Below are 20,702 nucleotides of genomic sequence, written 5' to 3'. Positions count from 1 at the left end.
TATATATCAATGAAGCCCTTTCTTTCAAATAGGATGCCTTTGAAGTTAATTTACTAGAGCATTCCTTTCAAATGAAGATCACTCCTAAGAGACACTTGAGATCCTATAATTATAATCTCCACGTTCTTTATAGTACTCTTAAATGTCTAATTAAGATAATAAACAATCCAATGAGCGACTTCAAAATCGTTGTCGACGCGTTTCAGCCATGTAAACCTTTAGGCCTCATCAGGACTAGGGCACATGTACATATACTTTCATCAAGTTCAACCTATAGGAACAAATTAAATATTCCTTTAGTAGTAAGTACTTACTTTCACATATGTCAATATATACATTATATACACATAGGAACAACGGAATAGGTCATATAACCATGCAATTATGTTCAATTCAAGGCACTGAAGTGGCGGGCCAAAACCAAAAATATTGAAAACCACACCTCATTGTGAATAAACACCACTGTGTACGAATTACATTTTATCTTCAATGTGATGGAAAAATAGAAATATATAGAACCAATTCACCTGTAGATAAATCTAAAGCCTTTCCAAACAAAAAGTAATATATGGCCCCAAAATATATTACCTCTTTTCAACTGATTTTTCATTAAGTTACTAGAGGAGTTTCTTTTCTTCGTTCCCTCTATCTAAGGGCGCTGTAATCAAAGGAGTACCTCATTAGACCAGCCTAACATGAAGCGGACCAAAGCGTAATAATTGAATATAATGGACTTACTGGTGGCGGTCACCATTTTATGGTAATATCCTGTGGGCTTTACAAAATCCTTCAGCCCGAGATCTCTCTGACGATTTCTATAACAAATGACAAACCACACGAACGGCTAGATATAAACCTTGTCACCATGTACATCTACCTACTAAAACATGCTCCGTGAGTGATTGTTACATATCATACCTTGTCGGTTCTCTATTCTCCCACAATTAAACGCCTCTTCTCTCTGCTTGGAAACGGGAGTTCGAGGGGGTATCTTTACGCTCCGCCTCTGTTAAAATATCAGGGAGCAGAAATAAGCTAAGAACTCGCTCGTGATACTTAAAACACCATCTATACCTAGAGGGATAGTATTTTTACCTATCCTTACCTTAATATCTTGACATCGACGCTCGTATTACACACAAGTGAGGTACCATTTTTATCAGAAGACTTAGGGGAATGCTGGGTGGGTGGAGGTTTGTGGATCCCCGCAAGTTCGAGAACTTTCCATCACAGAAATTAGAGGAAAATGTTTTTATTTTCTTTTTTACTAAGTTTGATTTTTGCAAGGGATTCCGGGTAACAGAACCTGGTGAGAGCCAGACAAGTCACCCCATCCTGGATTACCCTCGGTGTCTAGATTTAAAAAATGTACAGGTTTGCTAGGTTTCCCTATTTTCCGGCTGAGCTAGGACCCAAAATCCACACCTAGGCACTTTGCAAAAAAAGGATCAGTTTTCTGTGGAAAAATGTGATGAGTCCATGTTATGTATTGGCCTGCTTCCTGTTGCAGGCACAAGGCCTACCCGCACAAGTGGGGTACCATTTTTATCATAAGACCTAGGGGAACACACAATAGTAGGACATGTGTTAATACCAGTTGCCTTTTTATGCGTTTCTAACCTCCGAAATGTAAGACCATGGGTAAAAGAGAAGACATTTTGAAAAATACTCTCTAATTCACATGCGAGTATGGCTACCCACATATTCAGAGATGTGCAAATAACCACTGCTTCTAAACTCCATATCTTGTTCCCATTTCAGAAATACATAGGTTTCCTTGGTGCCTATTTTTCACTCTTTATATTTTACCAAATGAATTGCTGTATACCCGGTACACAATGAAAAACCATTGCAAGGTGCAGCTCAGTTATTGGCTCTGGGTACCTCGGTTACTTAGAGCCCCATATATCCCCACAACCAGAAGGGTCTCACGGACCTAATGGTACATTCGTTTAAAAAATCTGCCGTAGTTAGAAGAAGTTACAGATGAAAATGTAGGCACAAATGGCTGTTTTTTTTTCAACTCAATTTCAATATTTATCTACTTGTCAGAAATGTATAGCTTTCCGGTATCCATTATTGGTTTCACACCCATATCTACCACTAACTGGAAGGAGGTTAATGGCACAAAAAATAGGAAAAATAGCATATGTCCCAGTAAAATGCCAAAACTGTTTTCTGAAAAAAGTCTGACTGTTCCTGAAAACTGAGAAGAATGTGATTTTAGCACCACAAACCCTTCGTATGCAGACCCCGGCAGGCCACCATCCTTGTGATGACTGCAATTCCTAAAGGGTCCACAATTACGACCTGCCGCATTAATATTCAGGAGATATGTTGATTTGCGACCAACTAGGAATTGCTAAATTAAAATCCATGAGTTTCATACATTAGAAATCATGATTTCCTAATTGCGATTTGCAGAAAATCGCAATTAGGAAATTGGTATTCTTAATATTTGTATATCTGGCCCTAAATTGTTAATTAAAATTGTTGTGCATGGTGTCCCAGTGACAGGAAGATAGCTTGTTAGCTCATGGCCACATTGTTATTTATTGTTAATATTATAGGAGAAAAAGGAATACCAGGCCTAAAGTCTCCATTCATTCTTGTTTTTAGGAGCTACGCTAAGCATGCGGCCTGCCCCCATACCAATAGAGGATCCTGAATGGAGGCAAACACCACCTCCAGTCACTCCTACCTCTGGCACTTTCCGGTTGCGGCGAGGTAGTCGATTTACCTGGAGAAAAGAGTGTTTGGCAGTAATGGAAAGGTATGTCTTGTCAGTTAAAATCTGTGTGTAGTCTGCATGATCTTTGTGATGTGGATCGTATATATTATACTGCAAAATAACCTTTTTTGACAAACCATAAATGTTTTCATATTTCAGCAAATCTTTGAAAACCTATAATGGCAGCACAAGGTGTGTTTGCTGCGCCACAGCTTGAATTCATAAAAGATCAACTCTAGATCAATCTCAAAAGAAATCTTTTCTCACATTATATTTATGTATTCAATCTATTACATTTCATTGCAATTCTTTCCTTAAAAATGTTCTTAATTATGTGCATTCCTTCATTAAGAGCAATAATATACTAACAGATTAGGGTGTAGGCTTAATAGGATCACCCCACTGTATCCACTCTATTTATGGACTTCCTGTGCCTTTTTCTGGTGCAGAAGATAAAAGAAAAGGAGATTCTGAAGTGCTGTGGAGTAGGTGAGGGGATCTAGTTATGTTCTCTTCCGTCAACATATAATGAGTTATTTAATTATTTCATAATGCTGCTTTTGATTTAAAAAGGGGAACTCACAGCAGTAAACATTTAAAATATATTGACAGGAGACATTGCCACATGGTTAGATCTGAAACAGGCGAGCAAGTGACAGGCTTATTACTGACACTTTTGCCGTGTATTTTCAAAAATATAAAAAAATATTATAACTATTGATTAGCCTGTGATGGGGAAGATCTGCGTGCATTCATTTCTGAATGTAAGACCCAAAAATTGAAAACTGATCCCAGGTTGGTATTGGAGGAGGATATTGTATTGTTTAATTGCATTTATATAGTGCTTACTACCCCTGACAAGGCGTCAAAGCTCTTTTGGGTGAGCAGCACACCTACTCCAGGACCCAAAAAGGATTAGTGGTGAATTGGTATAGGGAAATATTAAATTAATTTGAGCGGTGGACATGTGAGTGTTTTATGTTGGTTGAAAAGAATAGTGGAGGGATAGAAGAGGGAGGGGCTTGCATTTATATAGCGCTTGGTACCCCTGATGAGGCATCAAAAGACCTTTTCAAGGAGTAGCACGCTACTCCAGAACCCAAATACGATTAGTAGTGCTTTAGTATAATGAAATATGAAATCAATTTGAGTGGTGTACATGTGAGTCTGTTAGTTGGATAGAAAAGGATTGTGGAGGGTGAGAAGAGGGAAGGGTCTAGAAAGAGTTTATTTGGAGATCCTAGCAGCAGGAGTAGGTTTGGGATTGGGATGAGTAGAAGGGGAGGGAAGAGTCTGAGGGAAGGGTTTTGAAAGGCTTGTTTGGGTGATCTGAATAGTAAAAGAGGTTTGAGATGATGTGAGGGAGGAATCTATGTCGTCAATCCGCAGTCTTTTTCCCCGCGTTGTGTTTCCGCATACCATTACTCCGCAAGTCGGAACAACGACTTGCGGAGGGGGGGGCGCTGGATGTTGGAATAGTATAACTTACTATTCCAACTCCAGTCTGTGTGGACACTAGGGAAGGTGTTGGATTTTAAATCCAGCACCTCCCCAATACCCCAACACCTTTCCCCCCCCCCCCCCCCGCCCCCTCCCCCCCCGCCCTCCACAAGTCATTGTTCCGACTGGCGGAGTAATGGTATGCGGTGACCTATATACATGTTAAACTTAGAAAATTATAACTATAACATGTACATTTGTTAAGCAGAACTAATGAAAATCTATATATTTATAAACAAGGTTATTATACACAGTTACATAAAGAAATACACATATCTAGGTACACGTATATAATCCAAATAACTGCTTATATACACATTGATATGCTGTATCTTTATGTTTGAGTAAGGTGGCTACGTGGGTAGGAAACAATTCTTGAGTAGTCTTCTGAAGATAAGGTAGTTATTTGTGGATATTTTGTTTGGGGGTAAAGAATTCCATAGTTTGGCTGCTTGAACAGAAAAGGATGTGCCACCTATGGGTTTTTTTCTTGTATGGTGGGATTTTGAGGCGAGGTGCCAATCTAGAATGAATGATCCTTTGTTGAATGTATGCCCTGTTCATTAGAGCCACTCTATGCTGGTAGATCCTGAGGATCATTTGATCTCTAAATAAACCGCTACACTAAGACATTGTGGCTTACTTAATTGTTCATACTAACCCTGCATTTTAAGATAGCTTAGATAGTTAGCCCCCTGCAGCAAACGTCTGTGTATGTCCAGTTTCAGGATCTAATCACCTGAAATAACTTGGTTAAGGCACCTCTTGGAAAGACTTTTATGAAATTTTTAACAGGTGCGAATGATCATAAAATAGCTCAGAGGTTTAGCATGCCTGTGGCAAAGCACCGCATTTAACTACTATGTCATGCATATCCAGTCTGTGTAAGGTAGCTCAGTGTAAGATAGCTCAGTGAGTAAATGCTTGGTTGCAGAGACCATTCTGCAAACTGCAGGTTGCAAGTTACAGACCAGTCAGCTAGGCACTTTCTGAAAAAAGGTGCATGCAGTCTGAAGGCATGAGTTTTTAGCCAAGCTTTCAATAAAGTAAGGGTGACAAATGGACATTGGGTAGTAATAAACACGTATAATTAAGTGGCAGAACAAGTTTGTAACTCCTGAACACATTTTAAGGGACATTGTTATCACATACCGTCTATTTCTCCCAAAAAATGTCTGAATAAACTAATGCAAGTTTTAGTATCAATTCACAGATGGCTCAAAAATGAAAAGACAATTTGCATCAGAAGCAATATTTTTCAGAGTCATCAAGAAGCTAGTGTCAAATCAATTTTGACAGATGACAGCAGCGTGGAAGTCGGAGTCGTCTGCTGGGCGTGGGAGCAGTAGACCAATGTGATAAAAGGATAAGCCAGCACCTGCATAGGGACTGGCAGTGGGCACACATGCTGTTAATTCAAAGTCATTCATGTCCTGTGTTGCAGACAAGGGCATGGGTATGTTAGCCAGCTTCCTGAGTGACGTTAACCTTTGAGGTCACACTATTGGTGACTAGCGTCAGGAACAATTTACATGGTCGGACTGGGAAATAAAATAGGGCCAAAGTAAAAGTGCCACCGAAACAGATAGATGAAGAGTTGCCCACATTTGCAAACTAGAGCAGCTTTGAACTCAAAGATGCGCTGTACATCTGTTTTGCAAGGTATGGGAAGCTGAATGCATGTGTACTTCCTGCGCTCAATTTTGTGATCCGAAACAATCAGTAGTAAAAATATGCCCCCAGGAACATAGAAATAGTCCACAAACAGCTAAAACTGGACCACCTTTGAGGCCAGCCCGTCTGAGCCTGGGAACAAAAGGAGGGCTTTGAGGTAGAGAGAGTGTAGCCTTAAAAACAGCCAGGTGATAGAAACAGGTCCGCAGGAGTGATAGGGTGAGATAGCTAATAAAGATCCACAGCACTCTGACCCCCACATGACCTTTCCTTCTAGAGAGAGTCTTACTTGCAGTGTCTGCTGCATCCTCCAGCACTCTTTTGGACGATGCACCAGATACACTGCCAGTCTGTTTCATATTGTCTCTTTATCTCTCGCTGCCTTTTCTCGGTTTTCTTTACTGTCCACAATCCCGCCTTGTCACTTTCTGTCCCAACTCTCTTTTGCCAGTCCACTTTCTGACAGTCTGTCCCTAAGCACAGGTGCAAGCAGGGAAATTATCTGGACATAATGGCCTACCAATAGAGTTCCAAATAAAGTTACAGAATTTGTTAGTTGCGTATGTTGGACATGTTCTTATTGTCCATAAATGTGTGCTACCAATAGACCTGAGAAAGGCATCAATAGTCTTAATTCATAAGGAATGATGGACACGGGATAAATGTTCATATGCCGGCCAATCTCGTTGTTAAATGGCAAAACAAAACCTTAAGCTAAAATACTGCTTAATTTTCAGACCCCAATAATTACATTAATGCATCCAATCCATCTAGATTTATGCCCTTGAGATCTACCAGACTTAACTTGAGAAGACTGCATAATAATATCTACATTTCTGGATGGGTAAATAAGCCAATTGCAGTGGAATCAATGGATGCTCACAAAGTGTTCAACTGAGATTAATTGCCCTTATGTTCCTTGTATTGGAAAAGATGTAGTTTGGACACTAGTATATGTCCTTGGTATGGCTACTGTATAAGTGGCAGCGCAGTGGTATTCAATTGAAGAAGTTCCCTTAGAGAAGGGAGAATAGACAGAATTGCCTCTTTGCCCATACCATTTTTGCTAGTAATGAAGCCTTCTCTGAATGGGTATGTGTGGATTCCCTAATAAGGGGGTGGAAATGGACTAACTGATGGGATGAACAAATTTCCCTTCGTGCATACACCCTTCTGCTGTATATCGCAGCCCAGGAAACCTCCCTAGACAAGGCTATAGTCAATATTTGGATATCATTTCTTCTCTTCCCTTTTTATATATGGAAATGAGCGTCTGAGCTGCCCATGTCCTTCAAAATTGAGTCCACACATTTTAAGTATTTGGGGTTTGGATCTCATTGGACCCTGTCACATTTTATGATGATAATACAGACCCCATGCTGCAAGATCTTGGTGTCAGAAATATTGACTTGGAAGGCCTCTTTCAATGCTAAGCAGTTCTGTCTTTCACTCCCGATATTCTTTCGTATATTACAGAGCAAGCTTTACGACATATCAGAGGTGTATTTTAAAGAGATTGGATGTCTTTAAAGTGCTCTCTTAAATCTATCCAATTCCGCAAAATCCCTTGGCTTCTTCTTGGACAACATGTCAATGAAAGAGCACATCAAGAATACAGGAAAAAGAGCGCTGTAAACACTCAAAAACATAAAAAACTTAAACTATTTATTCCTGCAGATGATTTCAAGATTGTGGTGCAATCTTTGGTCCTCTACAAACTAAAGTATGGTGATGCCATTCTCACTGGGTCACCGAAAACTCTTAGATCAGTTCTTGACATGGCAACCCGGCTCATCTCAGATGTTAAATGGTTTGAACACATCACTCCTGCACTCAAGAGCCTCAACTGGCTTCCCATAGAAGGAAGATGTACCTACAAGACTGCATGTATCATCCACAAAGCCCTTCACTCTTCTACACCCAACTACTTAGAAAACAAGCTGTCAAAAGCAGGGACTACTAGATCATTGAGAAGCTCCAATGCACTTCTGCTCCTACCTCCCAATCTAAAACAGTCAGCAACCAAGTCGCGCTCTTTTTCCGGAAATGCTTCAAGCATATGGAACTCCCTAGCATGTGACCTTAGATGCCACCCTTGCTTCAAGAGAAACCTGAAACTCCTCTCCTCAATAAATACTTTAACTCCTAGTTTACCGAACTTGGTTAATTAGCGCTTCATCAGATCTAGACCCTGTTTCAAGCGTCTGTTTATTTGCTTATGCTGTCTATTAGATCCTCTTGAATTGTGTCTCTAGTTGTTGGTTACTCTACGATCAGCTTTGATGTGTACCATTATCTATTGAATTCTCGCCTCATATGTTCATTGTGTGACTGTTTTACTGTATTATATCATGATCATGTGAAGAGCTCTGACGCCTTCGGGTCTAGCAAGCGCTATATACAATTTATATAAAAAAATAAATGTCCTTGTAAGAATTTTACTATGGAAAGATGCCCCTCCAAAATTACTATGGCAACACTCTATAAAACCACTTTCGATGGAGGGATAGCCCTTCCAAACCTTAGGAAAGGTTGTGAAGTAGTGAATCTGATCGACCATATTTGGTGGGTAGTCATCTCGTAAAATGAGTCAGCATTCTGAATAGGAAACAAAGGTCACAACCATGTCTGATGATCAGCTTGCATAACTACCACAGACTCTATGGCCAAAATATGGAATACACTTTCTAAAGAGATGGACTGGAAAAGTAAACTTGAAACACCATTGTGAGTGGGACTAGACTGAGGCATTTGAGTATCTTAAGTGAGTTTATAAGGTGAGACACAATTGCAGTAGCCATTGTAGAGGACGCGTGGAACACCAATGGGACTTTATTGTTACAGCAGCAACAAACTGAATATGCACTCCATGATACACTGACATTTAATTACTTTCGGCTTAGAAATGAACTCTTCTCTGGGAACAGGAAGTCATTAAAGAAAGTAGTGTTAGAGTGTAGATTGCTAGGACTAGCAGTGGAGTAAAAGACTATATTACCAACATATACCATGCTATTAACTAAAACACAAAAGGAACTGACTGTATTGTATTCCCGATGGGAACTAGACCAGGGCAGCATCGATGACGGTTTGTGGGAAGAGGCCCTCATGTATCAACGTGAGATGTCTATTAGGTCAGACTTTAGACTGAATCAGTTTAACATTCTACTAAGAATTAAGTCACTAACGTTCAACTAAAAAAAATTCAAACAAATTGCAAATGATGTTTATTTAGAGAGATATCAACCGACCATTACCCATCTACTAAGGGGTTCCCGCCTAGAAAAACATACTCAGAATGCCGATGTGAACAAGTAAATTTAACATGGGGAAGGCCACTGGAATAAGAACCTCCCATGATTCTACTCAGGATTTGGCAGTAAACAAGAAGTTTCCAGATATCAAAAAAAATATTCTGCCAAGGTCTTATTTTAGCAAAGAGATGTACTGCACAAAAATATGGGGCAGTCGACACCATGTACGATAGAGAAGTGAAACCGTAATATGGGTTAGTATATGGTGGGTGAGAAAATGGTTTATGTGGGTAGAAGCGGCCCAAAGAAATTCAACATGAAACGAGGCGCTTGGGCATAATACAAATCTCACACTCATGTGTCCAATTGTTCTCTCTAAAGTACACATACGTGGTACTCCAGGTGTATGTAACACTGTCAGGTCAAGCTTACTATGGGTTAACAATGCCCCATGGAGGTTGGGGATGCTGGTATGCCTTGTAGTCACCCATTCATTAAGGCATTGCGCTAGCCGGTAGCCTATTCCTGTATCCGCCACCACTGAATGTTTTGATATGGGTACTAACTTGACCTGACCAGTGTTTCATTTACCTGCAGTACCATGTCTGTATACTTTAGTGAGAATGATTGGAGGCATGAGTGTGAGAGTAGTATAACAAAAGGGTTACAGTTCTAAGGAAGGCTACTGGACCCATGTGGTCCCAGTGAGATGGCGGAAACATGTCAACATGGGGTATCTGGGAACAATGACAATCCCTTAGATCCCCCCCCATTCTTGTTTTTAATATACCACAACATTTGACTCCAGAATATAAAGTTTTACTGATGAATATCACTGCAGGGATTTTTATTTACATGCTGATTTCTGTTGATCTCACCAAGAGGTGAGAAACAAAACGATCACGAGGTCTGTCAACTAGGTCGATCGAGCCCATCTGTCCCCTACCTAACTGTTCAGCGGATGTAGACAACCGTATTATAAAGCATGGCACCTAGGTTGGTGTGTGAGTTTGTCTGAATTCTTCCTGACTAACCAGGCATACTCCATTTTGTTTTTGTGATATGTGTGCAACAAGAAGATTGACTGCAAGGATGAGGGTAATTCTGCGTTGAGTATGTAGAACAGGAAGTATCTCACAGAGGTGATGGGAGTTACACAACATGTTCTTCATCACAGGGTTAACGTATTTAATTGCTTTGTGTACAACAAACATGTTTTGAAGTTAATTATGCAGTGAAGGTTGGACTAAAGAGGCACACATAGTCATGCACTAATCTGGCAAAGCAGCATTGGTCAGAATTTCATGTTCAGGCTAGACCTGGGTGGGAGCAGAGGGAGACTTGTGTTAGGTAAAAAGGTCCAGATCCAAGTAGGAGAGGTCCCTGGTAGTATCTGCTCATGATTGATGCATTTCTTTGATCAGGCTTATTTTCAGTGCTTTGTGGAGGGATGGCAGGGTGGGAAGAGCTTGCAGTGAGGGACAAAGGAAAACATAAGAATCACTCACTGATCTTTTACTGTTTCCGCTGGGCTGTTTTCTATGGTATTATGGTGTGCCGACTGGGACTGCTAGATCTGAGGCTGCATCCAGATGTTCATTGAGGGGTGAGGGTCACATTATTGAGGTATGTAGGATCCATTTTCTTGGAAGGATTTAGAAATAACGTCCAACACTTTGATTTTAATTCTTCATTCTATTGGAAGTGAGTGCATATATGAGGTTTAGGAAGTCTTGGGGTTTTGTTCTGTATTGTGCAGAGTTTCTGAACCTCCTCTATTGAAATGCCAAATCAAGCCAACTGTGTCACTGTAGTGTAGATGTGACTTTACTAAAGCTCGTTATTTCCACCTTATGGTTCCGTTGTAGTAGAGAACCATTCTCAGCCTCTTAGGATGGACATCTGTGTTCTTTACAAATGAAGTAATTTGTTGATTGAAAGATAGTGTCCATGAACAAACACTCAGGTTTTTTAGTCTGTGGGTGTGCAGAGTTGTCATGGTTTCCTTTGATCATAATCCCAATTAGGGAACTGTTTGGACACAGGAAGTTTTGTTTCATGCAATAGAATAGATGCATGGGGCCATTTGTACATTTGCTGCAGTATTTCTGGGTTTTTTCATGGGTCTTTGATGAAAGATTTGTGCATATTCTCGGTTCTTTATCTGGTCTTATGGTCCAAGATAGGTATGCAAAGGCAAGTAAGTCATCCATTGCTGGCTGTAGGAAAGGCAAATATTCACAACCCTTCTGTAACCCAATTCTTCAGTAGTAATAATGTGCAAGCCGGTTAGCGAGAAGGACAGTTTTGAAGAAAATTGGAGGTGACTTGAAAACGTTTTGAAAGAAATAAGTCCAGTTTTACGTGATGGCTGCAGTTTAAAAGAAATGAGCTGAACCATTGTGGCATAGCATCCCAACCCAACCGAAAACTCCAGCCGAGGAGATGAATGTCCTGATAGTTCATATCAAAGGCGCCAGAAAGGTCAAAAGTACTCAAGACGCAACTATGACATTTGTTAGTGACTCTGAAGACACATACTCAATTTTTTTTACATATCACAAAAAGACCAAGGAATATATGGGGACCTTTATGACCATGGCTCTGAAAGAAAGCATACGTAGTAAGTGATGAATAGCGAGTCAATGGGATGATTCCTCATGGCACACAGCTAAGGCCTAGTTACATTGACAAGTTAAGGAATACCAGGTTGAGGAAGATGGGGAAATAGTGGGGTCCAGAATTACCCTGTGGACTGCTTGCTGGAAAGCAGTCGATATACAGAATGCTATGCCTCTACTTCTTGTTCCTCCACAGATGTGATAGTGATAATTAACATTTATGGATTAAGTGCTGTAACGTGTCCATTGATGGTCAGATTTTGTATTGGTTTGGTTATCTTGAAAAACCATAAATAACGTTTTTAAAAAGCTCTATAAAACATTTTCCTGGCAGAGAAGAGTTTTTCCATGATGTCATAATGGTAGGTTTTTGGTACCTCTGCATTTTTTAGAATTACCATCAGGGAGGGTTACTTTCACTAGCATGTTTAAAATGTGCCCCTGCCACTATAACGTCACGGACAGATGATGTGATAATCTGTACCGTTGCAAATAGTCAGAAATAAATGCTTTGGCATTACCAAGGTCTTGATGATGTATTTATGATTGTATGAATGTATTCTGAGGCACTAGAGCAAAAGTGTCCACGGAAGATCTGAAGCCTGCTGGAGTTCTGGTGACACGCTGATGGGAAGAGGAAGGTTCCATGTTATCTCTGAAGCAGACGTGAAGTCTTCACAGGGTTGCTGCAAATATGGCATTAGTCATTGGAGATTGGTCAGTGGGCTGAAATCATTTCCTAATAGATACCATTGAGTATGAGTGTACGGGGCACACCTGCTAATCTTCAGCCTGGTCTTAAAAGCGGATGCATGTTGTGTAACCGATATGCAAATCTTCCTGCCCAAAATCATGTGCCCGATTAAGAAATCATTCAGTTTGCACAAGGCATTCACTTGCCAAGCCTTAGTTTGATGGTTTATGTGTAAAGTCTATTGTAACATGCATCATAGAGCATATAAGGAACATTAAAATGTGGTAATTTCTCCTCGTCTACACCCTATTAAACCAGACCTTATTCATCCTCATGAGATTTGCCAGTCTAGTTTCCAGTGTTGGCTACTGGCGTGGTTTGTTTTTTAGAGATTGCCATAGCCGAGAGACCGTTCCTCTTGTGAATAACGAATGAAGTCTACTGCACAGCAGGACTAGCTCTTACCAATCAAATGTTTCTGCATTATGTATTGCCACAAGGCAGAGCGGAATTTGCCTTTTTTTTTAATTGACGTGGATATACCTTTCCCTTGTGACTTTCTAAAAAGGTTCTAGCGTCTGGTTTGTGAGCCTTATACAGAGTGTAGTATGAATTTATCACAGAATAATTATTTCTTGTGTTCTCCCTCGCTCTCTCTCGCACTCTCCACTCTTTCTCTGTCGCTGTCTCACACCTGTTTTCCCTTCACTGCCCCAAAGCAATCAAGACATTCCCCTTTTTTAATCTCTTTCCTCTGCTCTTGTACAGCTCTGGCACAAGCATGCACCCACATCAAACTCCTGGGCCTTCGCTGCTCCTGCATGGAGGGCCCTGTGCTAACACACAGTTTGATGAACAGCACAAGGCCTCTGACAACATCAATCATAAATATATGTATGTAAATGTGTGTGTGTGTGTGTGTGTGTGTGTGTGTGTGTGTGTGTGTGTGTGTATATATATATATATATATATACGGCTGCCATGGCATTTAATGCACTTTATGTCCATTCAGGGCTCAAATGTGCAATTCAGTGTTTAGAATTCAGGGTTTGGAATCATGACCTTGAATAGTTAATGAATAGTCAAAAATGAACGATTTCGCAATGAATTGCAAAACATAGTTGCTTTGAATATTGATTAATGAACTGTATTATAATGATATTATCAGTTGCATTACGTTGGCGCCTCCATCCGAGATAATGTTTTGGAGTCTCTCTGCTATGTTTATTTAGTTTGAACCGGAAACCCTAAGGGTAAACCGGATATAATTCTGTTGTACAAGATGCACTTTGTAAACAGTCGAAAAAGGCGCAAACGCCGAAACGCGTCCTGTGAAACATTCTCGGTGAATAAACTTATCCGAGAACCCTGATTGAGTGCGGTCCCTTCATTTGCGCGGTGAAATTGAATTTTGGGCTGAACATATATATACATATATCAGCGAACGGACCTCCCAAGCACGGTCCGATAATTTTCAAAAACACTTCCCTTCACAACAGGAATGCCGACGCCGTGTCTTTGCACAAAAAGTTATTTTATTTGTCAGCTGAAATTGCTAGACGCGTTTCGCCTGCCCTGCAGGCTTGCTCACTAACAGTTTGCGTAAAGTTTTGCCACCATTTTTAACATCGTGAAGTTACGTGTCACGTGCAAATTGCCATTCAATGAAAAGTGTAAACAGACTCGTAATTCAGTAAAACAATGTCAGTGCAAGTTGTTAAATGCAAACATTTGCATACATTCACAATATGAAACAGAATAAAACAGTCCATAGCATTAAAAAGAATTAAAATGCTTTAATTACCAACTGTTCTATACATTTTCACTCTTAGTTAAAATCGATAAGAGTTAAAATCGATAAGAGTGAAACTCTCGGGCTTGAACCCTGGTCCGTATATTGCACACGTCTATTCATTCATTGGTGTTTTGTCATCCTAATATACGGAGGCTATGCCACAACCCAATAACATGCACATCTAATATATTGTGCATGCTGTTATGTTCATTTAATTATATCCTGCCTCTGGTGTAGAGCCAAGGCTTCATGTGTCATGCCCTAGTGGGCATAGTTAACACATTTTGACAACTATGATACAACTTGTTAGTATTGCACTCATTATAGTAAACCAGTCTGTTTAAAGGGCTCGTGCTACTCTTAAAACCCAAATAAAATCAGTTAAAAAATGGAAATGGGGGAGACAGCAATATTCAGTTAAAATTATAAATGTGTGTGGGAATCTTCCTCAGTGTTGAGGCCCTCGGGGCTCTTGGTGTTGAGCATAATGATATCATTTGACTCAAGTCGTCACCTCCCCGTTCACTCACTGGAACTGCATAAATTACATAATACTCAAGCCCTTTTGTGTTTTTTCCATGGTGTTGGTCGAAATGTCTTGCCACGGGGTACGTTTTATCACCATTTTTAATGGCTCTTCAGGGCTCGAAAAATCTGAAAAATGTTACTAGTCCTGCAGGTCTAGTACCTTGAAAACTCTCCTCGACCTAACAGTAACCTACTTGACCTCCGTCTCTGAAAGCGGAGCAAATGTGACAAGATAACAAGATTTAAAGGCATCTTTATTGCTCATTTGCTTTGTGAGCAATAAAAAGGCCTTTAAATCTTGTTATCTTGTCACATTTGCTTCGTTTTCAAAGACAGAGGACAAAAGTTAGTATGTTTTCCTACTCGCCAGAAAGGGCGAGTAGGACCTAAAAATAACTCGACCTCATTAAATTTACCTCGCAAATGCGAGCGGTCGAGTGGATTTGTCGAGCCCTGCTCTTAAGTGCTGAAGAATTTGCTTATGTACAGGAAGGATAGTGCTGCCCATGTACCTCAAGCCACACAGGCACTGAAGTACGTAGACAGGGTTTGGGTTTAACAAGTGAATCATGTACGTTCATCGGTGATCTTTGGGATTTTGAGTGGGTGGGATGAAAGGCCCATGATGAGTGGTTCTTGTGAAACCTACATCCTGCCTCCGAGAAATCTGAACATCTGTCGGTCTTATCAGTATCTTCTCAAAGCTAGCGCCAAGTCAGTATTTCGATTGCAGGCTGGTGTCCCCTGCATTTCCTAAACCAAAGTCTTAAACGGGCCTTTCTGCGGCAACTAACTGGGAGTAGTCTCCAATCAAACCAGCATGGCATTACGCCGAGATTTACAAGATTGAATAAGGACCTATTTTCGCCAACGACGATAATATTCTCTTAGATACTCGAACACGCCCTGAGGAAGCCGCGGGCCAGATGGCCGTGTAATGGGGCGAAACACTTGTTGGCTGTCTGTTACTTCCTTGTACACCAACTCATTTTTCCTTTAATGAGTGACAACACCTATAAAAAAACATTTTCACAATGAATCAGGCTTATTGGAATTATTCCTAAAATACTATGATTACTTTTACTTGCCCTGACACCCACCTTGGAACTCGCTTAAATTTAGGGGGCTAGGGGTATCCCCCTGTCAAGGACAAGTAACACAACAAATAATATAATATTTTTCTCATTATCCAACGGATAGTAAGGGATCGGGACTCATCACCCCTTAACCTACAGAAATGTGGTAACCATGTCTGTCAAGTATATCCATTTGGTTTTTGGGGAAGTAGGTTTTAGTAGGCTTCTGTCACATTTTGCTCCTCTGTAGCACTGTGGTCATTGAAGACGGCATGATTATATAGTTTGTAAGGCTTCTCCCAGCTGTGAGAGAGGTGGGCAGCATTGGTCTATTTCAGGGTCCTCCAGGGTAAGACCCAAGAATTGTTCTGCTGATAATTTGGAAACGTGATGAGTTTGAGATGACCTCAAAATCAATGCCAAATGGATAAAACCATCAGTATTTGATTTTGTTTTGCTGTAAATACTCAGTAATTGGACAGAACTGTTGTCTTCTAAGAAGTGTAATATCTTGACATATGGAGCATGTATATGCATTGTGGTGTATCTGGTGCATTAATCTTGCGTTGGTAAGACTTTCTCCTTGTAGCGATAGTTTTGAAATTTTTCCAGAGTGGTTCGTGGCCTACTTGAGTTCTCTGGTGGCCCGCTCTATGGATTTTATCCAGGATGACCTGGGGAGGGGCATTACCAGAGAGTGGAGCAAAGAGGTTTACAATTACATTTTCAATATCTGTACCAGCTGCTCTTTCACCAAGGCCTCAGATTCAATCCTGCCCCTTCTTGAGCGATTTTCTAAGTCTGTGGTTTTTCTAATGTTCAATTCATTTTGAGCTTGTAAGGCAAATCACTAGTCCATGACCGGTGGCTTTTTCTCTTGTAGACATTCTATATGGCCTTCCGCTTCTACTTCTCTGGAACCCTCTGAATCAACACCTGATCTTAGAGCTGCATTTTTTCTCCTAGATAGGACCAGAAAGTGTGTAGTTCATGGAGAATGTCTGCTTTTACTTCCTCTCGTTTTTCGGATTTAAAACTTTGTAGGTTTGCCAGGTGGTCCGATTTCGTTAGTGCCATTGTGGAGAATTCTTCAGTGGGACCTACCAATGACAATGGGATGTTTTCTTTAGTAGATGTTTAAGGAGTTTCAAAGAATCCTATGACTTTTTTTGAGCCTGCTTCTTAGGAGGCATAATCAGGACTTGTGACTGATGTGAGTAGAAGATGCTTTATTTATCCCATGACAATTGGTAGGGTAGTGTAGTAAGATTTGCCGGCTTTACATCAAAATGTTGTTTTCCTACTTAGATTATCAATCAGATCGTCAGTGTTGTCTTTCGTCTGTATCCAATATTAGTTGGGCATGACCAGTACATTTCAGATGGTGGCTGTTGCCAAAATGTTGTCTAATATGAGGTTTTATGGTTCTGTTTATAGTTCGCGATGCGGCAGCAGTGTGATGTGTTCACTGAGATTATTACTGTCACGACTGGAGCTCCACCCAACAGAATTAGAGTCAGTAGGTACCTGTGGTTCCTCTCCCTTTGCTTTTGTAGACCCTATTTGGATCCGAGCAGTTTGGGCATGGATAAACCCAAAAGCACACTGCTGATTGCCCGTGCATAAGGCGACACACAACTGATTGGACAATGTATAGATACATTAGTTGGAGCAGTCTCACTGCCTTAGACACTTTGCAATACAACACATATTCACGTGTGACCAATGCATTGATGCATTAGTTGGAGCAGTCGTACTACAATAGACATGTTGCAGTACAACACATATCTACATAGCAGAGTTGGTATGTTGTAGGGATCCTTCTGGTTACTGACCTGAAGGTCGCGCGTGATTAACTAATTTTGCGTGCCATTTTGCACCAGCACCTATAAAAGGCCACACCTTGCTCGCCAGTGTTGAGTTTGGTAAGGACAGCCAGGAGCTCCTGAAGAACTTACCGGCAGCAGTGATTCCTGGGTTTCGAAGGGCCGTAGCTCGAATTCCTCACCCTTCTCCTTTTCGCAGACGCTGTTCCGAGTCCGCCCTGTAATTTCTGAACCTAAAAAGAACAACAAGCATTAAAAATGCAATAGGTCTCGCCTTTCATTAAGTTAAAGCTATTTGCTTTGCTATACAATACCATTAGCAAAGCAAATGGCTTTAACTTAATCAAAGGCGAGACCTATTGCATTTTCAATGCTTGTTTAAACTATGTTTTCGGGTTACAGCAATTAAAAGTCAATATTATCTTTTTCTTGTACCAATAGAAATATTTTCCTGTTATGTGTACTAAAACTAAAAGAAAAAGGATTTTATACCTGCTGAAAATACACCTGCTTAAAAGAAAGCACTGCCCTATTTGTAAATTGTATACGATTTACTATTTTTTTTTCTACATGTGAATGTTTTATTGCAAGCATAAGCTTGCAATGTAGGTAGCTGAATGTTTCTATTTTATCTTTTTCTTTTTGTAGCATTTGATGGAAAAGAATTAAACAATAAAATAACCATTGCATCTGTTTCGCCGAAAAAACAAAAACGAGAAGATGATGTGGTAGGTGCAAGAACTTATGGAGTAGTTCTCACTCCTTTGAGGATTGGGCTGCTAGGACAAGGAAACGAAAGGCAAAATAGGTTTGTCTTTCATTTTAGGCTTTATTTCTTTTAAAGTTTTTTTTACCAATCAAGCTAGACTCCCTCAAAGTGTCCCTTTCGGGTGCATGAAAGACACTGCTATGGAGATCCACGCGCAGAGTCCTGCACCTCTGCAGTTAGTAAAATCATAATGCCAGGCAGTAATGGATGCCTAATTGCAAATTTGTCTGCGGCAGTCCAGATGCCCAGTCGCCCAACCGTTAAGTGAAATGATTACCAAAGGGTATGATTACATTGAACCCAGGAATCGTCTTAACAGAAGGCTTTCGAGGAGAAGACAATGTGCACAAATCAGTCCATTTCCTTTCAATGCGCTTGAGGTGCGAACACTTTCGTCACAGGGCGGATTTTGAATGGACGTTACGCTGAACATGTATCTGAACCCTTCAAGTTTTGTATAAGGCTTCCCGATATTACAGTACCGTCACTTATCGATGATGTACGGAGGTTAATTGACCGCCTGCTTCTGTGACAAGATTTGAATGAATATTGGTAAATAGGAGTGCCTTTTTTAGGAATAAGAAGCGCAATATAATGAAAGTATTCTACGAGAGATTTAAATGGGCACACGTCGGTCTTTCGGGAGATAGCCTATACAGTGACTTCTAGAAAGTTCGCCATTGAGGGGAAAACACCATGGGCATACGGGAACCGTGGATGTCTGCTGGCTGCTGGGTTCAGTCGAGGGTCACTCTTCAACCAGGTCGTTAATGATTCAGGGAAGCGATGTTCCTTAGCGACAGTAAATTATGCAAGGCGCTTCAATCTGCGCAAGAGGCATTTATTCTCTAGCAGAATCGAGATGTGTAAGGAAATTAGGCGGACAAGTTTCCCATGAAGCTCTGCGCAGATAAAGGCTGCCCTAAGCACCGGGGTTACAAGAAGTACGCTGCATACTAATAACAAGCACTTGCTATGACGTATTTGCTCGGCTTTCTCGCCTGCTAAAAGGTTTCTTGTCTTTATGGGGCCATGTGTTTGGCCCCATAAAGATAAGAAACCTTTTGCGACGAACGCAAAGCAGGCGAGGCCGTCCAAATGGGACGGCCGAAAAAGCCGAGCGAATGCGTCACAAGGAACTCTTTTCCAATGGCTGGCCACCGTTTAGCATAAACGGTGACGCCAGCCAATGGAAAAGAGGGGCGGGGATTAATGCCCCTTACAGAAAATACGTCATATCATTAAATCTCGCCAGCGAGACTGCGCATGCGCGCAGCCTGCACCAGGCGAGACCTAAAAAACGAAGGCAGCTAAGTACAAGTTACTTGCTAGTGCATGCACACTTATTACGGACATGCAGACAAAGAAGAGACTTCAAACAAAAGACTTGCAACATAAATAGCTTCACAAAAGAAAGGGAACCAAGCTGTACAGGACATGAAAGAGTGCTTGTATGTAAGAGTGGAATTTACAAATAGGTTGTATGAGTGAGAGCCAACTCAGTATACCTTTCAAAACTATAACTGGATTCTGGTAACCTCAGTAACCCTTCCTCTGCCACGAGACTGAGCCTGGTGACGAATCCAAGGCCCATGGAACTGTTTAGATTTCTTCTCTGGTGGCTAAACGATAAGTTAGCAACTGGCCTTCTCTGAATCAAGATTGAGCTAACAAGCTTATAGTGCGAGGTACTATTTGCAAAACATTCCTCATAAGACAAGCTAACTAAATGAAATTCACTTTTAAGGTTCTGTTCCCACTTAACACTAGCCTTTTCTTTTCACTAGGTAGTTCCTCACGTCACAGGTTAGTTGGAATAAGACTAATTCACAGAGACCAGACATTCTTGAGACCAGACATATGGAGGCAGTTTCAAAAGCAACAGTCTCTTTCCCTCTATTTCTTGTCCTTTCCTCCCACCGTCCCCCCAAAGTGCTTTCTCTAAGTAGGTTTTCTTAAACCTCACAGGGGTCAGTACAGTTGGGCATTGCAGGATTACACATCTCAACATACACATCTCGACATCTCTCATGCTGGGTTCGACAGCATCAGGTTAGTGCATCTGTTGTCTCATTTCTTGAGTTTCCTTACAATTACGCTATGATGAGCATGGGTGGTTTTATTAAAGAAAATTATTTTCCCGCGTTTTCATGCTGAAATCAGATGTTGCTGGACTGGTTATCTGGCCTACCACTGGAATTCGTCCCTATGTAGGCATTACCAGGTCATTAGCC

General features: G+C 40.8%; 1 protein-coding gene across 12 annotated transcripts in view; it reads left to right on the top strand.

The window, feature by feature from the left end:
* Positions 1-20,702, top strand: part of HMBOX1 (homeobox containing 1) — a 395,810-nt gene that overhangs the window by 283,726 nt on the left and 91,382 nt on the right. For all 12 annotated transcript variants that reach the window (XM_085613049.1, XM_085613045.1, XM_085613053.1 and 9 more), the window contains one exon: positions 2,620-2,773. In XM_085613049.1, the coding sequence (XP_085469175.1) occupies positions 2,620-2,773 (154 nt within the window). The remainder of the gene's footprint in view (positions 1-2,619; positions 2,774-20,702) is intronic.

Source organism: Triturus cristatus, chromosome 6 (assembly GCF_964204655.1).
Source record: "Triturus cristatus chromosome 6, aTriCri1.1, whole genome shotgun sequence".
NCBI lineage: Eukaryota > Metazoa > Chordata > Amphibia > Caudata > Salamandridae > Triturus > Triturus cristatus.
The sequence above is the reverse complement of the archived record's forward strand: the minus strand, read 5'-3'. Positions and strand labels throughout refer to the sequence as shown.